General features: G+C 54.5%; 8 protein-coding genes across 8 annotated transcripts; 1 reads left to right on the forward strand and 7 right to left on the reverse strand.

Moving 5' to 3' along the window:
- Positions 1-69: 69 nt before the first annotated feature.
- On the reverse strand, positions 70-2,341 carry SETTUDRAFT_114927 (uncharacterized protein; the record flags this gene model as incomplete). Its single annotated transcript, XM_008027040.1, has 3 exons — positions 70-1,487; positions 1,535-1,929; positions 1,982-2,341. The coding sequence occupies 3 exons, from the start codon at positions 2,339-2,341 to the stop codon at positions 329-331; spliced, it is 1,914 nt and encodes a 637-aa protein (XP_008025231.1). The 3' UTR covers positions 70-328.
- Positions 2,342-3,601: 1,260 nt separating this feature from the next.
- On the reverse strand, positions 3,602-6,665 carry SETTUDRAFT_162808 (glycoside hydrolase family 47 protein). Its single transcript, XM_008027041.1, has one exon. The coding sequence runs from the start codon at positions 6,643-6,645 to the stop codon at positions 3,688-3,690; it is 2,958 nt and encodes a 985-aa protein (XP_008025232.1). The 5' UTR covers positions 6,646-6,665; the 3' UTR covers positions 3,602-3,687.
- Positions 6,666-7,148: 483 nt separating this feature from the next.
- On the forward strand, positions 7,149-9,339 carry SETTUDRAFT_114933 (uncharacterized protein). The gene is made up of 2 exons (XM_008027042.1): positions 7,149-8,374; positions 8,420-9,339. Exons 1-2 carry the CDS (start codon positions 7,259-7,261, stop codon positions 9,086-9,088), a joined length of 1,785 nt encoding a protein of 594 aa, XP_008025233.1. The 5' UTR covers positions 7,149-7,258; the 3' UTR covers positions 9,089-9,339.
- Positions 9,340-9,352: 13 nt separating this feature from the next.
- On the reverse strand, positions 9,353-11,215 carry SETTUDRAFT_162810 (uncharacterized protein). The gene is made up of 2 exons (XM_008027043.1): positions 10,931-11,215; positions 9,353-10,692 (listed from the first exon to the last, which is right to left on the reverse strand). The coding sequence occupies exons 1-2, from the start codon at positions 11,208-11,210 to the stop codon at positions 9,593-9,595; spliced, it is 1,380 nt and encodes a 459-aa protein (XP_008025234.1). The 5' UTR covers positions 11,211-11,215; the 3' UTR covers positions 9,353-9,592.
- A 450-nt stretch (positions 11,216-11,665) lies between these two features.
- On the reverse strand, positions 11,666-13,426 carry SETTUDRAFT_153385 (uncharacterized protein; the record flags this gene model as incomplete). Its single annotated transcript, XM_008027044.1, has 7 exons — positions 11,666-11,964; positions 12,028-12,200; positions 12,251-12,318; positions 12,371-12,765; positions 12,815-13,028; positions 13,077-13,219; positions 13,273-13,426. The coding sequence occupies 7 exons, from the start codon at positions 13,424-13,426 to the stop codon at positions 11,666-11,668; spliced, it is 1,446 nt and encodes a 481-aa protein (XP_008025235.1).
- Positions 13,427-14,262: 836 nt separating this feature from the next.
- On the reverse strand, positions 14,263-18,137 carry SETTUDRAFT_153386 (uncharacterized protein; the record flags this gene model as incomplete). Its single annotated transcript, XM_008027045.1, has 4 exons — positions 14,263-15,109; positions 15,162-15,243; positions 15,767-16,377; positions 17,413-18,137. 4 exons carry the CDS (start codon positions 18,135-18,137, stop codon positions 14,263-14,265), a joined length of 2,265 nt encoding a protein of 754 aa, XP_008025236.1.
- Positions 18,138-21,159: 3,022 nt separating this feature from the next.
- SETTUDRAFT_114943 (uncharacterized protein) lies at positions 21,160-23,015 on the reverse strand. The gene is made up of 3 exons (XM_008027046.1): positions 22,490-23,015; positions 21,555-22,412; positions 21,160-21,453 (listed from the first exon to the last, which is right to left on the reverse strand). The coding sequence occupies exons 1-3, from the start codon at positions 22,963-22,965 to the stop codon at positions 21,309-21,311; spliced, it is 1,479 nt and encodes a 492-aa protein (XP_008025237.1). The 5' UTR covers positions 22,966-23,015; the 3' UTR covers positions 21,160-21,308.
- Positions 23,016-24,183: 1,168 nt separating this feature from the next.
- On the reverse strand, positions 24,184-25,707 carry SETTUDRAFT_41182 (uncharacterized protein; the record flags this gene model as incomplete). Its single annotated transcript, XM_008026910.1, has 1 exon — positions 24,184-25,707. One exon carries the CDS (start codon positions 25,705-25,707, stop codon positions 24,184-24,186), a length of 1,524 nt encoding a protein of 507 aa, XP_008025101.1.
- Between the last annotated feature and the right edge of the window lie 188 nt (positions 25,708-25,895).

A 25,895-nucleotide genomic window follows, 5' to 3' on the forward strand; every position in this document is an offset into this window, starting at 1 on the left:
TAGAGAGAGAGAGAGCGAGAGAGAGAGAACAATGAATAAAAATAAGATAAAAAGGTATAGGAAACTAATCCGTGATAAAGATATACACATGAGAAAGCGAAAAAAAAAATTATATCATATCCCCCCGCTGAAGAGAGACGCTTGCACAAAACCCAAAAAGGCCCCCAATGCTCTTGATACCGGGGAATTCGTTAGCGCGCCCTAAAAACGCCAGTGCTATGCCAGTAGTAGTAGTAGCGGTGGTTTTCCCCAAACGCGGGCATTACCATTACCCATGATTATCATATCTTCATCAATTCTCAGCCGCTTCTGTTACGGCTATTAGGTTTCAGCAGACGCCGGCGGGGACGGTAAAACTGTTTGTGCGCGCGGTAGCCGAGTAGACGGCGCCCTCGCCGAGGCCTCTCTTTGCAAAGGCCTTCCAGATTTCGCATGCGTTCTGGCCCGAGGTCAGGGCCTTGTCGGCGTCGATGATGGCGTCGCGGGCAGAGACCATGGTGGGGTTGCAGGGCTGCAGGGCCATGCCGTCCATGATGATTTTGAGCGCAAGGTATTTTCCGTCTGTCGGGACGCCGTTTGCGTCGAAGGAAGGGAGGGCGGCGTCGTTTTTGCCGTGCTTGTCGATGAGGTTCCACAGGACTTCGTACAGCATCGATGCCCAGATGTTGCCGATGGGGTGCACGCGCGTGTACTTGTCTGCGTCAGAGTACACCTGCGGGTTCGTCGTCATGTCGGTGGAGTAGACGTAGTTGCGGATGCCCTTTGCGACGCCAGTCACCCATTCGCCAATCGGGTAGTTGGTTTTGCGCGTGTCGCCTGCCTTGAGGCGCAGCGCTGTGGCGTACAGGTCGCTCCAGCCTTCGCCCATGCCGCCGGATTCGAGCAGACTGAGGCAGCCCGAGTTTGCAGGGCCGCCTGTGAGCCGCGTGGACAGGCCGTGTGTGTACTCGTGGATTACGACACCGGCGTCGAAGGAGCTGTCGCGCCAGGGCGTCGTCGAGGTGAACATGTACATGCGCATGCGGGCAGGGCTGCCGTCGGGGGGAGTAGCAAAGTTTGCGTTGTCCGTGTCGCTGCCGTCTTGGGAGTTGAGGTAGACAAAGTCGTTTCCTTTGCCGCCGGCGCCGTTGTTGTTGATTTCAAAGTTGCCGGCTGCTTCGTTGAAGCCGAGCGTGTGCAGGAGGTCGTGGTAGACGTTGGATGTGTAGAAGAGCTGGGTAATGGAGGCGTTGACGTATGACTTCCACTCGGATTCCTGGGTTGAGTAGGGGAAGTCAAAGACCAGATCCTCGACAACAGGGCGAGGCAGATTGAGGAGGTTGCTGGATGCGTTGTCCCAGTTGGAATGAGCCACGGCGTTGTTACCGCGGGTCGTGTTGAATTTCTGGGTACCGTCGCTGTGCCATCCAAATTCGCTGGCTGGCTTGTACTCGGGATCTTTGATAAGCGATCGTCCTCCTTCGTCTGGGTTGGCCATTCCCCAGGGGCTGCAAGACGTTAGTGATGTAGGGAAGTAGATCAAAGTAACACTTACTAGACGTTGTACGAAGCATCGGCGGAATAGTCAATGGCAGCATGCACCTTGTTGCCGTTTTCGGCATCGACATAGGTCAGGAGCCAGTTGCTGAGGATGTCGGTCTCGATTCTCCATGTAAGCGAGAGCTTGCCCTCTTCGTTGATAAGATAGACAAGGCGTGCTTCTGGGTCGCTAACACATCCAGTCGTCTTCTTGATGGTGTATACTTTGTCGCTCTCCTTGGGCTCAGCAGTAGCTGACTGGGCAGATACAGGAAGGGAAAGGATTTTGACGGCCGACTTCAGAGCGTTGACAGGCTCAGCTGCATCACGCTTGCTCAGGCTTGGTGGTGCTGGAATATCACCCTTGTAGAATGAGTTTCCAAACGAGAAAACCTTGCCGTCACGGGCAATCTAGTATTTTTAGTGATCCGAATTCATATGGTCAGAGGTTATGCGAACTTACGTTGACGTTGAAGTCGGCAGTGTCAATATCCAAACCGTTGGCAGTTTGCTTGTAGTAAAAGTGGGCTACTCCGTTGGTGCCGACATACGAGTCTGGAGAAAGACGGAAAGTAGCGCCAGGAACAGTCAACTTGACTAATTCATCTGCAACGTCCTGGGCACTGGCACGTCTTGTGAGATTGGAGTTGATGGCGGGGTCAACCTCGACCTGGGTCACGTTCGTGTACACAGCAGCATGCTTGATACGAAAGGCATCCAAGTCGACAGCCCGTCGAGCAAGCCCATTGTTGCGTGGATGAGGGTGGCCATGGACGCCAATGGCCGACAGCGAGGCCAGTGATGCAAGAAGAACGGAACGCATCGTGAATACAAGTCAAGTTGGAACGAAAGACAGAGGTAGGGAGTGAAGAGCCAGATGCTGAAGCCGCATGTCGTCAGTCTTATAGATAATGTCCCAGTCGCAAGCGCCGACACCCAAGCACCTTCTCTTTACTCAACTCTGATCCCTAGGGTCCCGCGGGGCGATGCCGGTCGTGTTTGGCGTACGATGTTTGGTGGTAATTGTGCCCGCTCATTGAACAGTCTATCTCCGGCTTCCTTTCTCAGCTTCGCCTCATGCGCAGTCCATTTCCAGCCCTCGGGAAATCAGTAAACGGGAAGCTTGGCGACTTGGCAAAAAAGAGCAGAATAAGGCAGGAAAACTCCCATACCGGGCTCTACAGGCTGGTCACGAAATGCGTCGACGTGGACGACCTTCCGGATCCAGTTACGGGCGGGAGAAGGTCATGTCCGCCCATATACAGCGGACGCGAGACTACGGACGTACAATGTGGGCCCCTGGAATATCGTCCTGTTACAGAAGTTAGAGAAAAGCAATCCATGGCAGTGCTTTTGCTCCAAGCTGAGGCGACGGCGGCTGCAGGAACCCGTGAAACGGAATCTCTTTTGCCTCTGCACGGCTGGCCTGAGGCGTGAGCATTGCGGCGGAGGTGGCTGTCGTCCTGATGTCTCGTGGAGTATTTTCATGGGTACCGGAGGATGTCCCTAATGCGACTATAGTATGTTATTGGACGATAATGCGTCTTGGCAAGGCGACCTCCTGCCTCTTCGGCGGTAGCATGCTTTATCGGGGGCCCCGCCCAGATATGGCGAAGGATGCCTAACAAAATTAGACGCAGGACGTGACGGAAACGACTCATGCCGGTGCAGGGCTGATGGAAAAGCCGTTGAATATGGACGTAGGATCCAGTGGACAAGGGAAGTGGGCAGTGCGTGCAGCGTGGAGGCAGTGAGGCGTGTGGCGGCCAGAAACAAAGAGGCGGTATGGCGCATCGTGAGACGTCTGCTGGTGGAAACAAAGCCCCTCTCCGTTGGCGTCGTGCATGTGAAGGCGTTGCTGAGTTTCTGCTTGTCTGGCAAGGCTGCGAGTTGTAACCGGCATGACAGGAGGCGTGACGTTGGAGGAGCACGTGCGCCACCGCTGGACTACCTACCTAATGCGGAAAGGCGTACTCGGGGTGGCACCGCGCCCTCCGAGGGGATCGCCAGTGCCCCTGACATCTGACATAACCAACAGGCGCATGCAATGTTACCACTGGACCCTGTATCACGAGCAGTCATTTCATGTCTTGCCCTCATCGGCCAGTCATGTCTTGTGTTGAATTGCACCGTTTCACCTCTACATGCCTAGCCACAGCCACCAGCTCCTTATAAGACAATCAGATTCCCAATCTTCACCCCCTGGCTACGGAAGAAATATCGCCTTCGCACCCCTACTCCGCTTGCTCTCTTCAACATGTCTACCGTTGCGTGCCCGCCGCCCACCATGACTAGTGGTATGGGATTGCGTCGTAGTACACCACTCGGCGTATGCTGTACCTCATCCAACGCGGGCTGAACCGGTGGCGCTGCAGGATTGGCATCCTCGTCCTCGTGATCGGGAAAGCTAACTATGATGATGAGCTGGAGTGATGCAGCGTCCGGTGGAAATGCGGGGATGTTGTGAAGCTTGTCGGAGAAGGAACAATCCCCGCGCGGAATAACGACTACTTGGTGCTGCTTCGCAACCTCCACAGGAAGGCGCTCGTTGCAGAGTGTCGTAGGGTGCACGTAGATCTTGGACCACATCAGTGGCTCGTCGGGGTTGTACGTCGTCCCTGGATCCTCTGTGTCGGGCATGGGTACAGCACCAAGGCCAACTGGGAGTGCTCCCGGAAGAGAATGCCGTACCGTACGCTGGCGGTCCTTGTCCTTAGGCAACGATGCCGTCGAGGTGGAAGTAGGCAGAGGTGCAGACAACAGAGCTTGGAGGGATGAGAGCAGGTTCAAAAGATACGATGGCTCGTTTTCAAGCGTTTCAGCATCAACACCCAGCTCAATGCCATTTGCAATTTCCATATCAGACAGATTCCCGTCCAGTGCTTCACTGACAAGGTCAGCCAGCGAGCTCGAAGCGGCCGAAGCTTTCCGTGGCGGAACATCAATGAGCAGATCCAGCACCTGAGCGTCCCGTGTCCTGGTAAAGTACGGATCGAGGGGGTTGAAGTTTTCCATAGTAGAACGCGTCATGAATACTTTTTCATCGCGTCCCAGGGCAATGTTCGATATGGCATAGATGCGAAACTGGTCGTCCATCACGGCCTGACTTTGGATGCGAGGTACTTGGTCCTGCTCACGCACCAGGCCAAATCGCAGTCCACTGATCGAGTTGACGAGAATGCCTTCTTGCACCCTCTGGAGTGCGTTGACTAGTGATGCACTCTGCATATTGGGGAACGACAGGTCGAAAGTCGCCCGAACCGCCATGGATGAGCTCGTGGCATTGTGTGGAACAAGCTCTGGAGGTAAAGTCCAAGGATAATATGTGTAGTTAGAAGGTGATTGTACGTCCGACAACGAGATGCTGGGATGGTCAGCGCTAAACTCTACCAGTGGAGATTCCAGTGTGTCTATGGTTGGCATCAGATGCAGCTTTGCAAGGCTCGCGGCATGATATACATCAAGACGGGCGGCAGTGGCGGAAATGCTGAATGGCAAATGTGCCGGCGGGAGGGGGCATGTCTCGAGGGCTTGCTCGCCAGACGAGGGCTCCGGTGACTTTGACCTCTTTGGTCTTACACGCCTGGGTATAATGAGAGGATGTCCCTCTGTGGTGAAGACAAAAGGTGCATCCCATGTGTTGAGGGGATGCGACGGGTCAAAGAGCAGGAAGAGATATTTGACAGTCTCGCCTAGGAAGAAGCTTTCCATACGGTCGTTGAGCTCACCCGTGCGTACGTCCTGCAGGCCCGCCCATCCGCATCTAGTCCAGCAACGCCTCTTAATGTCACGAAGCGCCATCTCTCCGACGTGCAGATACCAAGGATCTTTGGTGGCTTGGTAAAGGTACCATGTGGATTCTATCCACTCTGGCCGCCCGCCCCACCAGCGCAGACCATGCTCGATGCCGCCCGTTGCAGTGGACCATCGTTCCGGCATCGCAGAATAGCGCGTCCATAGAGCAGTGTAGAGTAGGTGTGTCTCGATAGCCTCGTCGAGCTCTCCAGCCATCGTCAGCAACCCTTGGTAAAATGCGCTGAGGCTATCAATCCAAAATGCCCGGATGGCTCCAGTATATAGATCGACTTGGGCGTAGTGGGGATGCTGGTGCTGCGCCCCGCGATAGATTTGTCGTTTGATGCCTTCATGCGCATCTAGCCAGGCATTAAGAAAGGCGTCGGGGGAATCCGTAGCAGCATCGGCTTCGTCATAGGGTAGGCCAGAGAGCAGTATGTGCGACTTGAGGGCGTATTCAAAAAAACTGTCGATGCCTGCCCCGATGCCCGTGTAAGAGTTCACCCACTGCCCAGTCTCAGCATCAATGCCAGCGCCAATCAGTCCAATGCTGCTTCTGCGCTGCCAAACCGCCCAGAAAGCTTTCTTGGCTAGTTTCTCGTACTGAGGATTGCCAGTCAGGCGGCTGAGGACTGTAAATTCAAGAACAAGACTTCCCGCTCCAGCGCTGCACGTCTCGGTGATTTCGGTGCCTTTATCGTTGGGGTCTCTACCGCATTGGCCATTTTCAGCATCCATGTTATGTGGGGATTTGGCATAGAAAGGAACTCCATGGCGCAGGTTGACGCGGGGGTATGGGAGACCGGTGGGTGTGTTGAAAGCTGGTAGGAGTCGTTCTGCGAGGTCTGTAGCCAGCCGTAGTAATTGCCCGTCGTATACGAATCCCGTCGGCCAGAATATCCCCTCCCTGCCATTTCTCTTCTCCCACGTGGCGTCGTATCCGCGGATGGGCAAGTCTCCGACTGCGAATTGGTGTGCGCTCAGCAGACCGCCCACTCCGCGAATGACAGTCTCAAAGACCTGCACTTTACTGTCGAGATCGAAGCCCCTGGATCTGACACCCTGGCCACTTGGCCCCGGACTTCCGTCTCCGTAGTTTTCAATCAAGAGCTCAATGCCCTGCTGGAACTCTACTAGAGGTCTGTTTGTACCATTTTGCGTAGGCGGAGGAGTCGATGCCAGGATAGCGAGCGTGGATAGGCTGTCAATGAGCGTCAACGAATAGTTGCCCAGCACGTCGTTGACCTCGATGTGGGCAGGGTTCTTGCGGTCTCGTGTGAGTGGGCCGCAGGTCAGTGGGCGCAGTTCGTCTTCTGGAAAGGCATGCTTCATGTAGCTGCCGTAGCCATGGTCAAAGATGTCGCGAGTCTCTTGTCTGGCGGGGTTAGCAGGGCACAGACTGCGTGTGAATGGTAGCACAGGGTTACCTTAGAGCTGCTATGGCCTCATCGGTCATGCAGCATGCGAGTGTCGCCCAGCAGCACATGCACAGCACGAGAGTCCATAGTGGGTGAAGGGGCAATCCTCTGGGCATCGGCACATTCCGCCGTAGAGGCCATCCAGTCGGTCGCATGGGCAAAGAGGAGCCCGTGAGGCGACATCAGACTGTGCTCTGGGTTGAGACAGGAGGGAGCGTGTCAGGCGGCTATGGGGCGGGGCCACATGGCGTGGAGTGTGGCGGGTGAAGGACACGATTGCCATAATGCCGGGAAGCTTCTGGCGAGCCACCCACCCGCCAGCGCCAGAGCGTCATTGCGCCAAGAAGTGTCCCTCCGCCCCCGTCAATTATTTCATCGCAACGCCGCAGACACGCTGCCACCTGACCCACGCCTCCCCCGCCCTCGTGGTTTTGCCCGTCCATGCGTTGTAGAGGCTCAATTCCTCCTCGCTCCTCCTTTTCTGCTCCCTGATCGGCGCTTGAAGCCCGACTTTTCCTCCGCCCGCCATGCTGCCGCGAAGTGCCTTGCGGGCGCTGCGCACGCGGCCTGTCGTTGCAGCTCCGCGCACACTGTCCGTAGCCTCGACATGGCAATGGAACCGTACATACGCCAAGGTCGGAAAGCCCAAGGACAACACATGGAAACCATCGGATCCCATCAAGTTCGCCCAAGACAGCACGGCGCGCCCCAGCCCGGCAAGCCCTTCAGAGCAGCCCGAGTTCGACACTGCCGCAGCACCAGAGAGCAACACAACCCCATCGCAGCCCTCCAGGCCCACCGAGAGCGCCGCGCGGGCCTCAAGAGATGCAGGAAGCGACTTCAACATGAGCGAGCAGGCCGAGATGTCGGGCCCCAAGTCAGCGGCCGAAAACACTGATCCCACCACCGAGAGCCCCGAACCGCAACAGCCGCAAAAGCCTCTGCCCGATCTGCGATATGGTATTCCCTCGACGTTTGCCGAAGAGCAGGCCGAAGCCCAGGGCAAAGGAAAGCGGGATCCAAACGACCCCAACGAGCTTTACGAAGACCCGACACCAGGCGCTGCGGGTGGCCGAGAGGGCGGCGCTGGCGGGGAGCTGCCCAAATCTGCATACGAGACGAGCACCGATAGGCGGCGGAACCGCGTCGCCCACTGGTCGTATATTGGCATGCTGCTGTTCGGCGCCACGGGGGCTGTCTACATGGGCAGGAATTGGGAAAGCGAAGAAGAGGAAGCTGCGCACCCAGACGCTCCGAATGGCTGGACACCGGGCGGTATGTATGCCCGCGCAGCCGCTCGCATCAACGGACAAAAGGCCTACTACACCGAACCTACCTTCCAGAAACTGCTCCCAGACAAGGACAAGATTCCAGGAGGCGCTCCCGAACTGACGCTTGTCTTGAGTTTGGAGGACCTGCTGCTGCACTCAGAATGGTCTACCAAGCACGGGTACCGATTGGCAAAGCGGCCTGGTCTTGACTACTTCCTGCGCTACCTCAGCTCGCAGTATGAGCTTGTCATCTTCACCTCGGTCAAGTCCATGGATGCCGATCCGATTATTCGCAAACTCGACCCCTTCCGCCTCGTCATGTGGCCGCTGTTCCGCGAGGCGACTCGGTTTGAGAAGGGCGAGTACATCAAGGTATGTAGGTGTGATAACTATACATGGCTTTACTAACTTGCTTAGGATCTTTCCTACCTTAACCGCGACCTCTCCAAGGTGATCATCATCGATACGGACCCGTCACACGTCAAGTTGCAGCCTGAGAACGCCATAGTGTTGCCCAAGTGGAAAGGCGACCCCAACGACAAGGGTCTCATAGCACTGATACCCTTCCTCGAATACCTCGCCATGATGAGTCAGACCGGAACGCCCGTCGACGTCCGCACTGTCCTCAAGTCCATGGAAGGCAAAGACATTCCCATCGAATATGCACGCCGAGAAGCCAAGCTCCGCGAGCAATTCCAGCGCGATCTCGCCGAGCAAAAGAAGAAGAGCAGGGGCAGCGCCGGAAGCATGTTCATGAAGAGCCTCGGTCTCGACACACCAAAGCAAGGCATGGTGCTAGGCGACCAAAATATCTCGCAGGGCATGAACGAGGGCAAAATGATGATTGACATGTACCGCGAATTCAACAAGCAAAACTACGTCCATCTCGACAAGCAGATTCGCGAAAACGGCGAGCAGTGGCTCAAGGAAATGGCCGAGGAGGAGAAGAAGATGCAAGAGGCTCAGCTCAAGGACATGAAGGCCGGTGCGTTTGGCTGGTTAGGTGGCGCCGCACCGCAAACTGCTACTGTGCCTTCTGCTGCCTCGGCGCAAGAAGCTGCCGCTAGTCACAATCAGGGTAAATAAACTCCTTTTTGTTTGATTGACACATGTGCAGCCATTTTTTGGTGTTTTGCTGTTGGGATGATGAAGATACCACACACACACACACATACATACTCCAAAGAAAGAAGAAAGCACGTTCCACTCTACCAGGAACTCGACCCTTGTCATGCAAGTCATGTAAATCACGGAAAAGCGGGGTATTGAATGAGGATGATGAAATCTTGTACGATATATACTGTATATTTTTTTTGAGACTACCATAGCAGGAGAAGAAAAAAAAAGACAAAGTATGAAGAAAAAACACTAAACTCTGGAGGCCGAATGAATACAGCCAGCCTAAAACCAAACTCACACATACCTTGTGTACTTGCCGTATTGCTTCGCCTGTCTATCTGTCTGTCTATCTGCCTATCGATGTACATACTTATACTCATGACTCGTATGTATGTAACCCCAACCACAACCACAACCACACTCTTCCTCTCACGCACCCGCCTCACACGCCCCACCACCCCCATACCCCGCCTACGCATCTGTAAACACCTCCATGACATCCTGGGGGACACCGTACGCCTTGAGCTCAGCCCTAACCTCGTTCTTGGAGATCCTAAACAAAAAGGCGCGAGCTTTGGCCCACAACTTGATGCTATCTGCCATTTCCTCGTCGGCATAGGCAATCAGTTCGCCGAGCCAATCTTCTTTATGCGTCTCCATATGCCAGAAGGCGATTGCGGTGCGCAGGTAGATGAGCGCGACATCCGCGGCGCCGAGGACGTTAGTGAGGAAAGCTTCGAAGTCCGGGTTGAAGTTGTCGTCGAGGATGTGAGCGCTGCGCATGCCCCAGAAGGCAGATTCGTGCCACTGCGCAAGCTGGTTGTAGGCGGCGATGGTGCGGGCGACGAGTTTGAGGCGCAGGATAACGCGCACGGTAAGGCCTGTTTGGCCGGCGTAGCGGCCGCTGGGAATGGTGTCGTGAAAAAAGACGTCGGCGAGGACGCGGCGGCTGCGGCCGTGGATGAGGATGTGGATGGCGTGGAAGGCTTGTTTGTAGAGGTCTAGGGCGCGCTGGGCGGCGTCTTCTTTGCTGGGCGTGTGCGTGGCGAGCGCGGCGTCCCCCGCGGCCATTAGGTCTGTTGCCGACTCGAGCGATTCCTGGAGCGAGGGGACGGGTAGGGCTTGCAGGCGGGCGAGTTCTGCTTTTACCGACGACGAGTAGCCGTAGATGCGGATGCCGTGGAGGCCTTTGACGTGCTCAAAGGGGAGGAGGAGTTTCTTCTGCAGCGCAATGGGTACACCTAGGCCTTCTTTCTGGCCTGGGGCCGTAGCAGCAGCAACGTCGTCGTCGTCGTCGTGAGAAAATTCAGTGCCGGTCTTCGCGGGATTCCGTAGAATAAATGTCGTCGAAAGGCGTTCGTTCAGCATGGGATACGACAGCGCGCTGTAGTACCACGTCTTTGTAAACAGATGCAAGTCGTCGACGAGCATGACGACCGTGTGTTCGGGGACCACGCCATGGAACGGCGCGGTAATCTGCACGACGGCATGGTGGTCTGCAAAGGCGTCTGCTTTTGCGTCGGTGCATACAATGGGCACGAGGCCCTCAGACGAAATATGGTTGACTAGAACTCCAGGTAAGGATAAAATTAGTTTTACCACTTGGACATGAATGGACGACGCAATCACGTGAAAACGAGAAACCGAAGAGGAAACCGGGGGAAAGAAGACAGAGAGAACTGGAGAAGAGGGAAGAAGAAGAAGAAGCTCACGAACAATGGCCACCAGCCACTCTCACGCTGCCATCTTGCTCCAGCTCCAGCTCCCCACGCACCCCATCCGTCGCCAGCACATAGACGCGATACATACCCGCACTGGGCCACGGCGTAGCCACCTTGACAAAGACATTTTCGCGCCGCCACACCTTCTTGCTCTCGGCGTACACCTGCTTGCACACGTGCAAGACGCTGAGGTCCCAGCGGTACACGCCGCCGTAGAAGCCGCGGGCCTCGAGATCGGCGTTCTGCACCAGGTGGTCGCCCGGGTGGAAGTAGTGCGAGTAGACTTGCTCGCGCAGTTCGAGGGGGAGCCGCAGAAACGGGAATGCGGCGCCCGATGCTGTTTCTGAGTCGTCTTCTGTGCCGCTCATGGTAGTAGGGGATGCTGGTGGGTCAGAGGATGGTGGTGGTGGCGGTGGTGCTGATAGCGAGGCAAAGAGGCTGGTAGGTAGGAGAGACGACAATCGGAACATGCCGAGAATTTTGGGCCGATCGGGAATCTGGGCATGCAGCGGAACAGCTGTTTGAATCGAGGAACGGGCTTACATATATCATGCAATCGAGTGGGCTGGCGGGTTGGCGGTGGGCTGCTGTGATGGATGGACGGGGACAATGCGCTTCGCCGTTATCTCCGAGCATGGACCGTTGAGCCGAGGCACGCTGTCTGCACACGAAAGAGCGACGTTCCAGTGCATCACAAAACAGCGTGTTCAACACGGCGAGAGAAACTGTCTTTGCTTGCTTGATTATATGACCTCGTCCTTCTCTGATAAAAGAGACTGATCATCTGATGACGCCCCTATACATGCATGCGCTGATTTTGCCTCTACAGTCCGTACAAAAACGTCAACTTTGCATCCGCATATCTGGTTTCCTCCAGACGCTCTGCTTCAACCTCCTCTGCGCTCATCTGGTTTACTATCCTCAGCCTTTTCGCATTGATCGTCTTAAGTATGTATCGGTAAGCGGTATAGCCTGCAAGGGCCGCCACGACGAAACCCAGGGTAGCGTAAAACGGTGTCAGATATCCAGGCGAGTACTTCTTCTTGTAGAGCTGACCGCCAATTACGCCGGCGAGGTTGCCGAAACCGTTGACGCCGAGGACGAGGGAGCGTTTGCCCGGCTCTTGAAAGGTCATTTAGCACAACAACATTCTGCGATAGACTGCATGTAATTCGGTTGACATACCAGGATTATTTCCGCTCAGCCAGGCTACCGTAAGCGGAGCCGAGATATAGCTGCCGAAGAGGAGAATGCATAAACCTATGTATTTTGCAGTGTGAGAATGTGTGGCGGCAGTGACACTAAGGCCAACAACGGCGATGCATATGCCCAGGATGATGTGATAACCTCGCTCCTTTCTACAGTTTCATTAGCAAAGCCCGCCAGACTCAGCATGGAACATGCATACCGGTGGTCAGAACTAAGGGCGAAAAGATAGAGACCTATAGCACCACACACGAAAGGGGGTACAGACATCTAACATAGCCAAATCAGCCTCTGTGCAAACGACATCGACAGTCTGAAATACGAGGTTTGCATGTATTGACGAGTATCCCAGCCCCTGGAGGACAATAGGCAGAAAGACTGAGAAGGCTTGGCTGGGCACACTGGCACAGATATTGAACATCAATAAGAACCAGAGCTTCCAGTCCTTTGCTGTTTCCACAATGTCCCTCTTGGTAAGCCGCTTCTTCGGTATGCCGTCACGGCCGTGCTCATGGGTGACAAATAACGCATTGTCTTGCATGATACGTTGAGTAGCAAATACCTGCTCGTCAGACGTAAGGAACCATGCTGATGCCGGTCCCTTGGGCAGCCAAAACCACGCAATGAATGCGATGAATACAGTTATGCTCCCCTCAATGATGAAGAGATACTGCCAGTTGTGCAGTGATGTGCCATTGAGGTGGAAGATGCCAAACGCTAATGCTCCCGTCAGCTTGAGTGCTACTTTCCATTGTGGATGACGTACCAATCGAGCCCGAGAAAGCACCAGCCACTGCGTATTGGCCATAGAACAGACCAATCCGGACGGCTAGGTCGTAGCGACAGTAGAAGATGGAAAGGTAGGCGACAGCTGTAGGATAGAAGCCTGCTTCAAAGGCACCAATCATCAGCCGAACCGCAATCAGTGCGCTCCGACCATGAATAAACGCATGTGCTATAGTGAAGACTCCCCATCCAATCTGAGACACGTCAGAATGTCAGCTGCATGGTAAAGGCGGTCGTCTTGCCATGATGATGGTGATCCAATGCTTTGCCCCGAGCCATCTCCCAACTGCAGCTGAGGGCGGCTGCAGCAGTACAAAGGTGACAAAGAATAGCGAGACAGCGAGGTTGAGATCGTCCGGAGTCGCGCCGATGTCCCTCGTAAAGCCTGTGAGCAGAGTCATGAAGGGTTGTGATCAGCACGGCCGCGATCTGACGTACCTTGAGTCTCCGCATTGCCGACATTGGATCGATCTAGTCCGTTCAGGAGATAGAGTAGTGACAGAAATGGTAGGAGAGCAATGTCCATCTTTCTGTTTACCTGTCTAGACATGGATGCGTGCTCAATGCCCGCGGTTGAACTATCGGTCGACATTGCAACCCACTTGCCTGAGCTGGCGATGACTGGCAAGGCAGAACCTGGAGCGGGGAGGACAAGAATTTAAGGGCTCTCTCTTACTCTAGCTAGTAAAGTCCATGGTCTTCACAGGCTGCGCAGAATTGAAGCCGCCAGAGACAGCTGCCTTCACTTGCTGTATCCTTACTGGTACGTGATCCTTCAGCGAGGCTTGCGTGCCAGGCACTTTTGCAAAGACAATTTTCTGTACATGTGCCGGCGTCTTCCCTGGAGCAACTTGCCCGATTCCAGCCAGCCATACAGGGCCTTGGCATGCACAGCCCCGGACGGAGCCATGTGCAAAAGGCCCAGATGACCAATCGGGAACATCGGGACCAGGAAAGGCTTGGTTCGCTGTATGTAGACGCTGGTTTGGGCCAGCTGGATTGCAAATGCCAAGGCAGGCCATCTTGCAGCGCTCGCCTAGATCCATGGGGGCGATCGCCAGGCACGAAGGATGCTTCCTCCAGATATCGGTGGCTGAAGCCATAGCAGAGCAGACAGGTGCTCGTGGGCAGCTCGCGGCCACCTCGGTGCCTCCCTCTGTTCCGTCTCCGTCTTTGTCGTGCCTGGAGCGGCTCGTGGCGCTGATTGGCTGGGGGCCTTGATGAGGTCAGCAAAACCCCGGTCGCCTCGGAGGCTAGCAGAACGACGCTCGTGGCCGCGCACCGCAAACCACCACGGGGCGCTCTGCAAGGTGGAGTCACTGCACCCATGCCATAGGTTGGCGATTCCGCGGAAAAGCACCCATTATCCATAAACGTACAAGACCCGCCTCCCACATTGGTGGGGGGAACAATTCCGCCACCGGTACTTTACATCGGTAAGCTGTTGTGTAGTCGCAGCCCGTCGCTTTGGATCCACGTTTGCATTTCCTGATACAAGCCGTGGCTCTCGCTGAGGGTCACGGGGTTGCCCTGTATATCCAAGCCCCGTGGCACGGTGCACGGCGGTCCGGGGGTGCCGGCGCCACCATCAGAATAGCTTCCTGGCTCCGAGGCTGGGTGTTCAGGAGAGAGGTAGCGGTCGACCAGGGCCTTGAGGTCTTGGAGCACTTTGAAGCAGTCTCGTGGGTAATTGGTGCCGGTCCTCGACTCTTCTTCAAATGTGCGCATGGTGAATTCAATCTCGGGCGTGTGCACCTTGGCAGGCGGTATCTCGCGGCTGCTCGAGTGGTGAAGAATTTGCTCGAGTAGCAGGATGACGCCAGCATTGAAAACAAAGTGCAAGCCGGCTTGCAGCAGCTTTCTCACACTACGCAGCCTCTGGGCTAGAACCATGTTGCTATGCGCAGCCTCGAGACAAATCTGGATGTGTTTGCCATGTACATGCTGTTGAGCAGACCACTGGCCATTCATGTAGCGCTCAGCGACTGCTTGCTTAACTGCTGCAAGTAGAATTGGGCGTGTTGTCAGCACAATGAGCTGGCTTGCCGCCAAATGCAGAGAAAGAACAGCAGGATCAGCGCCTTCACAGCTTGCCAGCACCGACGGAAGCTGCAGCCTCCAGTCTTCGAGCATCTTGAGGGCCTTGTCAATGTTTACGAGCGAGTAGCCAGGCCTGAAATTGCGCGGAGCAATTTTGAACGTCTCACACACAATGTACCCGGAGATGCGAGACAGCTCGACGTGTGCACGAAGGCCTGCACACGGCGGCATAGAACTATGCGTGTCAGTGACTTTACCCGGGGCACGGTGCGTGCATAAAAACTTACACATCGTCGCATGGGAGAGGAATCCGAATGGCCTCGTCGGCTATCGTAGGCGGGCGTCCCATGAGCACCGAAAGCCATCTGTCTAGGATGTAGAGTGTCCAAAAGACTCGCTTGTGCGCTTCATCGGTGCAGGATCTAAATGCGCCATGGATCATGGCAATGTGGATGGCCAGGCTAACCTTGAGCACACGACATCAAGTAAGTATTGGCGCCACGTGCATTGCTTGCAAGGAGGTTACTGACATAGACGTATGCTGCATCTCTGCGGTTGAGTTCAATCAAGTAGAAGCCCATCAGCGTCAGTACGGGCACATCACTGAGCGTGAAGCGCACCGTGTCCAACGGGTTTCCGAGTAGCTTCCGTGCGCGCTTAAAGTAGGCCTCGCCGGCATGCTGGTCTGACTTGCGGAGCATAGGATGACCAATCGACGTGGCCAAGGCGAAGCAGACGTGATAGAATGCCAGGTACCTGTGCGTGTCGTCGGTAGTCATGGAGCTGAGCGACACTGAGCTGGCACTATGCACGGGGGGGTTGTTGAGATCGCCCCACCCTAGAACAAAGTATCAATAGGTTAGTCTTGATGCTGCTAGCGCCCATGACTTACAATAAATGCCCCCAGACGCAAATGTTTCTTTGCCGTCCTGGACGTAGGCGCGCAGTTCGGCCAGCATCATGCTCATGTCTGCGCGGTCCGGCAACCACAGAGGATCTACAGTAGGGTTTGGGATGGGCCTCGAGTCGTACGTCTGGTAGCGACCAATCGAGGCGACAAAAGAGGACCCATCTGCCGATTCGGGTTGGAAGGTCAAAGGAACTAGCGTGAGCATGAATTGCTTTAGGTAGTCAAGAAACGTCGCGCCCGACGTCTCGCCCAAAAACCTCTGGGTGCCGCAAGGGTCCACGAGCAAGCGGCCGTCATTGGCGTCGGCCTGGTCGAGCTCCATGGATACCGACTGAAAGGTAGGGACACTGGGGCGGGCGGTAGAGGCTCCATGGTCGAGTTGGGCGATTAGCTCTGCCGCTTCTTCCGGGGCAGCTACTTGAAAAGCAGCCTCGAGCGCGGCGCAGCGCCTTCGCAGGCGGTCCAGCTCGTCCTTGAGCGAGACCTTGTCCGACTCTGGGGTTGGGTACTCGCAGTCGCGCGAAGTTTTGGAGCATCGTTGGCAGGGCTGCTCGCCCGAACACCTGACACGGCGCACATTACACGCATTGCATCTGCGGCATCAATGTCAGTCGTCGTAACGTCATGCCACAAGAGAGGAAGGGGTCTTTGCCCGCAACGCCGCGCAAGACGTTGGTTGAGACCCGCTTCCTGGGTTGCTCGTGGTAGGCCATGCTGATCGAGATTTGCCAGTCACCAATCGTCGACATGCTCGAGCCAAAAACCCTGCGCCCCGGCTCCGCACGAGCTGGCGGTGGTGGAAGACGACTCACGCTCTCACGACACGTTTTCTTTGCTCGGGCGCGACCTTGTGTCGTCTGGGGTTGACGGGCAGGCGCTGCGGCTGCGGAGACGAGCTCTCGGATGAAGGTCCAAAGTCACCGCCACACCCTTTTTATACGTGTTTCCTTTCTTTTCCTTCTCTTCGATTTCTTTTTTGTTGAGCGGCCAGTGTACGTATCCAGTTGTTGGGCTGGCCTCGGATGTATCCTGACATTGGTGTGCCCGCGATGGATGCACTCAGGTAGCCAGGCACGAATCGCCACCGTTCAGGGGAGGGCGCATGCTGCGAGGCCCACTGCTGCAGCAATGCACCCATGCATGCTGTCTCAAGTCTAGTCGAAATAGGAAGCTGTGCAATCGAGGCATACAGATGCACACACGAAGTGTTTCTTGGGCGGCAAAGGATCGTCGTGCAGTGTGCCTGAAAGTTGATGGTCGGGACGTGGGGGGGCTGGCAGCCACTCTCTGCACGCACCCCCGACCCGTATCCCTTCGCATCATCCCATTTCGGCTTTGCTGCTTCTCACCCACATCTCTCCCCCCCCCCTCCACCCCCCGCCCGCGCACAATGCATGGCATCGCCGCGTGAAGCACGACGCGTCGACGTAGAATCCTCTCGGGCCGACAATGCACACCATTGGCATTAGGCATTGGTGAGTCGTCGTCGTGACGGGAGCCAATGAAAAAAAATTGAAAGTTAAAAGTACCACCAGAAAGGACGTTATTTCCGGGAAGTCTGAAAGGCCTATGCTCGGGGACAAAATAGCCAAAGGAATGCAACCAACGCCGGCTGGGACGCTCACTACTCTAGATCGACGGCCAGTTGCCATCTACACGTTGTCCTGATCATGTATTTGGCCTCTTCCTCGCTCATCCAGTTGGTCTCTTCGCCGCCGTTCCACTTGATGCCCACAATCTTGCCCGCGCCCTCACCTTTTATATCCATGACTACAAAGAGCTCTGCGACTTTCATGCCGGTCCAGCTCCGGTGGAAGTGCACCTTCAGCTTGCCCGCGCGGTCTGGGCCCTCGCTGTAGATGAACCATTTGTCGTCCATGTCCTCTGGGGCGTGGCCGAGATAGAGCGAGTGTATTTGCGAAGGCGGCAGATAGACGTTCCACGGCACGAGGAGAGGATTGTCAGGGAAGGCCTTGATGGGCAGCGACTGTGGCACCACGCGCTGCCGTGGTTCGGGCGAAGGGGGCGGCGTGAGCTGGAGGCGCGTCGACTGGCGACGCTCTGGGTCGGGACGTTGGTTGTATGAGGCGGTCCTGGGTCGGTGTGATGTCGACAGATGGACGGCTATGGTTGCGCTTCTCTCTGGCGGCGAGGGCGGCGGTGTGAGTAGGCCTACTGGGGCGGGAGCGTACGAGGGATTGCGCTGGAGTCTCCTGGGCGAGCGAGGCATGGGCGAGCGGATTCCCTGGTTCATGAGAAAAGGCGAAGGCGGCGTGTCGCCTCGTTCCCGTCTGGAAAAGCGGCGAAACAGCGACTTCTTCCTCGACAGCGCCTGGGGGGACTCGGCCGCCATCATGGTCATGGTGGTCTTCTGTTACCCCACTATGCGAATGGGGATTCCAATTCCGGAGCTGGCTGCAGGATTCGACAGGCCTTCGCGGACAAAACTCTGGGGGTGCGAAAAAAACAACGGGCGGCGAGGGAATGAAAGAGGTCGGACAGCACAGCGACGGGCGGCGACGAGTATTAGCGGGTCGAGCAAGGCGATTCCCGCTGGCAGTGCAGTCTTCAGGCGGCCTCTCTCCCCCTCGCGAGAGGCTGAGGCTGGCTTTATTTAGTATGCACATGCGGATTCCAGGCCCCATGCAGCCAAGTGGACTTGGTCCAACGCACACCTGGATCCACTGCGCGTGCGCAACATGCACCAGACGATGGAGGGCCTCGCTGCACACAACGTCGCGCCCTGCCCACCGTCATGCACCCAAACTTTGCTTCTCGTGGCGCCGTCGTTGTGGTTAGTCGTCGTGGCATGGCTACCCGGCCTACCGTAGTCTACACCTAGTCGCAGCCGGCCTGCGTCTCTCGAACCACACGTGCGTACCTTGAGCCTGGCCGTAGCATGGTCCTGAAACAATGACAGGTCCAGTTTTTTTTTGTTTTTTGTTTTCCCAGTGGGTACAGTCGGGGCCGGGGTCGCCTGCTTCTCCGCCATGGATAGGTATTTTTTCTCTCGTTGCCCAGCTGCCTCTCGAGGTGCTCGCGTGCGGTGGGCGTCGATCGCCTCGGCTCCTCAAAGGCCGAGCATCAACTAGATCTGCGACCGACTCGTATATATCACCATTACACAAGCAACACGGCGACTAGGGCACCTTACACACTCGACCTATTACGTGACCGCACCGCCTTTGCTCCCCTGCGCCTAAACACGCCCGCGTCTGTGGTCCCGCGAATCGGAGCGCTGTGCTGATCTCGCGCTGAACGAATAACCGGGGCGCCAGCGTACAATGACTCTGCCCAAAAGGGGGGTCGTTGTCTTTGTCGACACAGCAACTGCAGTCTCACGTGCCAGCACAGTGAGACAGCATCGAGGAGTTTATTCGTGGTACCCCAAGCGTTGGTCTCCGATTGACTGCGACTACCGCTGCACACCCTGGCTCAACCAATCCACCATGTCCAAGTAGTGTGCCAGCCTGAGCCACCCCATGACCCCGCGTCAGAGCATCACTATAAAACCACCAAAGCACGCCACCTCGAAACCATGTTCAACCTCCGTCACCACGGCATTGGACCACTCACCCCTGATTACGTATTGCCTTTTTTACCGCATCTTTGGTCGACCGATGCCTTGAACGCCCTGTACATCCAAGAGCCGCGCGCGGCTTAGCATCATCATGTTGCTTTTTTTAAACTTTTACGCAGCCCAAGGTTTGGACATTGACATGCTACTCGGCTGTGAGTGCAGACAAAGAAGCCACAGGCCGGTCATGGCCTTGGAGTGGGCGCCACGGGGGGCTCAATGCAAGTGACATGCACACGACAGGCAGCCACACTGGGGGGGGGGGGGGGGCTCAGCTAAAGCCACTGAAGATCTCGCTGCAGATGCCATGACACTACATGGCGAGACAGGCACAGGCACAGGCGCCTACGTGTAGGAGAACATACGTGTAGGAAAACAGCAGTGCAACCTTGTCCACCCAAGTCCTACTTCCGACGTTTCCGACTCGCCCCTCCTGGGAAATGCTCCAGCTAGTGCATCGACGATGGACAGGGAAGGACCTGGGATCTTGGATGAGAGAGAGTTGTGCCTATCCAACAGGTCCAGCATACCCTTTCACCATACCCGCACGTAGCATGCCTTGGACCATGCACTCCACCCTGGTCCTCAGCCTCCACCTGAAATCCAACACTACCGGTATCCATAACAAACGGTACTGAATTCCGTAAACATGTCGTGTGCTCTTCACACTTGAGGCTCAGCAGACTAGATTGTTGGAAAAACAAGTGCACATGATGATGATGATGATCTTCTCAGCAGCATTCTTCAAAACAACGAGCAAAACACATGAATCCCGTGCAATCTAAGTATGTGTAAACAGTTGAAGAAAAAAAAACCCCCCCATGCTAGGAAAATCTCACAACAAAAATCCCCAAACCATGCTACTCCCCACGCATACCACTCATTTCCCCCCCATCAGCCCTTCATTCCACCACGCAGCCACAACCCATATTTCCCCTCAACGCAGCAATGTCACACCTGCGTTTCATCCCGCTTGATTCCCATCTCATTTCAACGGCTACATGCAGTCTCAGCCAGACATCCCTCGTATCCCATGTTACCTCATTTTAAACTCAACCCCAGATAAAGAGACTAGTAAGAGTGAGTCAAGAATGTATACTGTAAAGAATGTGTACTCTATTATACCCATAAGTACAAGTGAAAAATTTATTTATTTATTTATTTCTGTTTCCTAATGCAGCTTATGTTGGAAGTCAATCAAGGGGAATGGAAAACAGTGTAACTATGTAATCTCACGGGATAATTTACCATTGTCTGCCTTGGATGTAAATCTCTGTTCCGTACTTTCTACTCCTATTTCTAACTCTCCTATTTCCCATTTCCCATTTCTCAAGCCCGTATTCCAATCAGCTCCGTCATACACACTGTACCCAGCGTTTACTTGAATTTTTTTTTAAAAAAAAATCTCCGTAGCACATATATGCGTGCGTGGGTGGGGTGACAAACACACAACCATGGCCTTATATATCTCTCTCTCTTTCTCTCTCTCCGTTGTGTATCGGTACCTGTTCCACGGGTTGAAGAGGGTACACCAACATGAGACTGTGCTACGTATGTGGTGCGCAGGTAGATCGTGTAGCGGAGGTATAGTGGGAACTGGTGGTGGGCGAATGGGGAGTAACGGTGGGGGGTAGAGGTGGTGTGATGATGGGTAGGTGGACAAACTGGGGTGGGTGGATGGGTGGATGGGAAAAGGGGGCATAACGTAAGCATGTGCATGTGTGTGGTGTGTGGTTTGTGGTGTACAGATGAGATGACGACGTATAGGTTGCAAATATGAAGACATACACTATTCTTGCTTATATTCTTTTTGTTCAAATCGTAAGAACCTAAGACTTGCATTTTCTCCTCAGCATGAGGAGTGGGGTTTTTTCCCAGCGTCGTCTCAATACATGACGAATCCAGAACCCGAAGATTCCAATCACAGCGCAAATATGATTCGATGATTTACTCCTTGTACGTGATGGTCTTCATGCGCACAAACTCTTCAATGCCCCATTGTCCGTTGAAGCGGCCAAAGCCACTCGACTTGGCTCCACCGTGAGGCAGTGTCCATTCGTCGTGCACAGTCATCGAGTTGATATGGATGGCGCTATCGGTCCTTGTTAGTACCAAAAAAAAAACACACATTCTCGATCCGTATCACGGCAAGACGAGGAGTGGGGGGGAGTCTGTGTAATCGGTGCAACTTACCCGCTCTCAATCTGCTTTGCGATGCGCAGGCCACGGCCCAGATTCTCGGTGAAGACGGCGCCGGACAGCCCGTATTCGGTGTCGTTTGCAATCTCGACTGCCTCCTCGTCGCTGGAGATCTCGATGACGGAGACTGAGGGCCCAAAAGACTCGGTGTGGAACAAGTCCATGGACTTTGTGACGCCGTCGACGATGACGGGTCGCATGCGTGTGGCCGACGGCTCGTTAGTGTCTGGGTGCTTTTCGTCTTTTTCGTGGTCGCCTTGCACGACGGTTGCGCCGTTTTTCACGGCATCGGCAATGAGGCGCTTGTTCTTTTGCACGCCGGGTGCGGCAACGAGAATGGGCGCGGGCTTGTCGCCGCCAAAGATGCCTTCGACGGCGCCCTTGAAGGCCTCGAGGAACTGCGGCTTGATGGCCTTGTGCACCAGGATCCGCTCCGAGCTCATGCAGATCTGGCCCGCGTGGAAAAAAGCGCCCAGCGCACACTGCACCGCTGCCGTTTGCAGATTCGCGTCGTCCAGCACAATGGCGCTAGCTTTGCCGCCCAGCTCCAGCAGCACCGGCTTGAGGTTCTGGCCAGCCGTCGACGCGATGATGCGCCCGACGGCTGTGGAGCCTGTAAAATTCAGCTTCTTGATCGCAGGCTCTTCGATCAGCGCCTTTGTGATTTGTGCCGCGTCCTCCGGGCGATGGACCAGCACATTCAGCGCGCCGGCAGGAAGACCTGCCTCGCTCAAGACACTGCCCAGAGCCCACCATGTACGTGGGCAAAACTCGCTGCCCTTGAGAATGCACGTGTTGCCAGCCGCAAGCGGGTAGAGGATGGCGCGCATGCCGAGAATGTATGGCGCATTCCTGCGATACCAAGTATCAGCATGTGCAACAAAGAATCTTTTTTTTTTGCCAGCACAAAAGAAATGCATAATACTTACCATGGCGCAATTCCCAGCACAACACCGTAGGGCTCCTTGACAACCAGCGCACTCGTGCCCTCCTCTTCGCAGCTCGGAATGTGGCCCATGACTGCGCTGATTCGGCCCGCAACGTCGCGCAGCATGTCGGCCATCTTGGGCACGTTGAACCCATTGCTAAACATGTCTGCAGCGCCCGTCTCCATCTTCATGTAGTCGGCCAGCTCGTCGGTGCGCGCCTCGACTACATTGGCTGCCCGCAGGAAGATGTCGCGCTTGGCCGAGTGCTTCATTTTCGACCAGGCCGGGAAAGCAGCTTTTGCTGCCGACACGGCGCTCTTGACGTCGTCCAGCGACGCCGACGACGAGTTCCATATTTGCTGGTGGGATGCGGGTGACGTGACGGCGAATGTCGTCTGCGTAGTGACCTCCTTGCCGTTGATGAGCAGCGGCACCGTATACGCGGGATCCGGCTTGACGACTTTGATGTTGGACATGTTGGTGTGTGGTGGGGCCTCGAAGAAATGGGATAGTAAGATTGTACTTGTTACGTAGTAGAGCTGTCGGCTCTTCGCAACGCAATTGACAAGAAAAAATATGGCTAGACGAGCCGCGAAGCTCCAATTTATTCAATTCAAGCTGTTCGAGCTGTTGGGGCGCCCCTTTCAACCCGTCTCTGACCCCGCCAGCACGGCAGTGAGACGCGGGAGAGTGGAGAGTAACTCGGATGCATGGTGGGGGCGCGGTAACGCTCCGAGGCGAGTAGATGACCCAAGGCAAGATGCATCAGAACGCAGCAGGATGAATTGGGATCCTTGTGTTGGTGGCTATGCGCTTGGGAAGAATAGAATGGCATCGCTTGATTGTTCCAAATACCTTGGTTGCGCCATCCGACGAGACAGCATTGACGTGGTAGTTGGCATGGTACGTAGCTAAGCTCAACCATGTACATCAGCGGGGTAGCTATGCAAAGCTGAACATGGCAATAATACTCGTCACCTATACCTATAACAGCCTGTTCAAAACCATCGCTCTGTATAGCCTCCATATGGCCCGGTCCTGGCCGCGCCGTCCCGCTAGCCGCAATATAATTCTAGATGGCTGTGTTCCAGACCCCGATACAGATTCCTTAGGCCAATCCCCGGCAATACAGTATACATGAAAGGCGGCTGATTCATCTTCCCAAGCTGCACCGTGTTCTGAAACGTGCACTGTGGTTATGTTGAGCTGTCATCTAGCCCAGACACATGATGGAGTGGAGTATACAAAGCCACGTGAAACAGAGGCGTTGAGCGTCATTAACCAGCAGCTATGCGCATGAGCCAGACGATTTCTCTCCCAACAAAAATACATTCCTTGTTTTATGTGTGATTTGGACGTCCTGACGCGGCGGCTTTCACACTGTAGTAGGTTACATGCTATCTAATCGCGGTAAGGTACTATACTCTATTCCTTATGCAGAACATAAAGGCTTTTATGTAGGTAATATTGTTTGCATTGAGAAAGAGCAATATTTATAAGAAAATACAACAAACTACTTCCAAGATAATAAGACTACCCTAGCAACTCTAGATAATAGCATATAATTACTCACTTGAAACAAACAACTTTACATTGAACTACTGGAAAACTACAATAAACCCTAATAGAATTCGAACTTGATAACAGTTTAGAAGGTGGCTTCGACATGCAATCCCATACAAAATACATTACAATCAGCCTCGATCCTCATCGCTAGACATGCTGACATCATCAGAAGATTCAGAAGACTCAGACACAGTATCTTCTGGGTCATGCCAATATTCGTAGTGTCTTATTGCATGTGAAAACACGATACCTGCTTTCGCGGATGGTCGAGCAAGCCTTTTCACGGTCTCTTTGTACTCTGATTGAGAGTAATATGGGGTTTCAACTCTGAGCTCGCACAATTGGGGTATATGAGCCTCATAGTTGGCTAGCATGTGCTCCAAGCCCCCAATCCAATCCAAGTCGCATGTACGATTTCTGAAATGCGTCCGGAATGTCACCAGCGACGGGGGTAATCGCTCCACAAATCTATCTTTTTTCCCCGTCATTATCGCAGCTAGAGGGCAACTGAGTTCTTTGAGAGACGTGAATGCCTTCATGTTATTGCGAACATGAGCCTTGTCAGGAAAGTCTCTATCGGTCTCGTCATCGCGATCAACATGAAGAGTTTCAAGGGATGTTTTATGTCGGCCCAACATCCCAATTACAGTCTTGGATTTGGATGTTGGCAGTCGTCTGCTTTCTGGTAGTAAATTCGAGGTGGCGGCCCTGGTTTTGAAAACCTTTAGGCGCCGTGACGATGCGATCAAGGCTTCTAAACAGTCTTCGGTGTAGAAAATATTCTCTACCACGAGTTCCTCAAGGTTGTTACAGGCCTGTGGGATGAGGCGTTGAATTTTTCGAATATTCTCCTCATCGTAATTAGGCTGTAGTTGGTCGTCGTACTCACTGCATTCCCGGACTCTGTGCAACTGTAACGTGCGTAATGACTGTATGTGGAACAGGGGCGAAACAGCGATCACATCTGTGAGTGACATGACAATAGTGATTGACCGTAACCGCTCAAAGCCATGTGCGTTTCCAAATCTACCCATGACGGCTCTGCTGATGAAGGCTACCCACACGGGACATGGAGTTTCGTATTCGTAGGAACATTCGATACGAATAGACGTAACGTTCGGTGTGAACAGTAGGATTGTGCTATTCCGCATTACACCATGGTCTTTTTCAGTACTTCCGTAGCAATCAGTCGCACAGTCTTTCCAATACGGTATGTCCAGTGCCCGCAATCCTTCTTTGATCACCTTCTTGTCCTGTGCCGTTGGTGTGTGAGGTCCAACGGCGCGCGTCTCATACTCGATTGTAATGTCTACGTCGCGTACCAATCGTGCGAGTTGTGGATTCGAAATCATGGTACGGAGGAAAAGGTAGGGCTCGCCATAGGTGTTGCTAAACCGCGCATAAACCATTTCGGTTATGATTCGGTAGAGACGACGGCTAGTGAGTGCGAAATTGAGAAGTGTTCGAGCTCGGTGAAGTTTACGTTCCATCCTGCGGAGATGCTCCGATATCTCGAGAATTAATTCGTCAGGTAAATCGTGGAGCGTAGTGCCCGGTTCTTGTTCGCGGAGACGGCATATTTCATCTGCTTCCTTTTGCTTTGCATCTGTTCGAGGGAGTGGAGGAAAATCGTGCTCATTAATGATTGTCATGATGGGCAGCGGTAAATTTGCGAGCTGTCTTTGAGCAAGAGGGTGTGTTCGTTGGAAAAACCAAGGGGCGAAAGCACCATCTGACAAAGAATGGCAGTGGTCTGTGCTTAGCACCGTGTCACACGACGCTATTATTATTATTATTATTATTCCATTAGAGTCTATCTGCAGTCAGTGACTATGTAAGA

Source organism: Exserohilum turcica (genome assembly GCF_000359705.1).
Source record: "Exserohilum turcica Et28A unplaced genomic scaffold SETTUscaffold_2, whole genome shotgun sequence".
In the NCBI taxonomy this organism is placed as follows: Eukaryota; Fungi; Ascomycota; class Dothideomycetes; order Pleosporales; family Pleosporaceae; genus Exserohilum; species Exserohilum turcicum.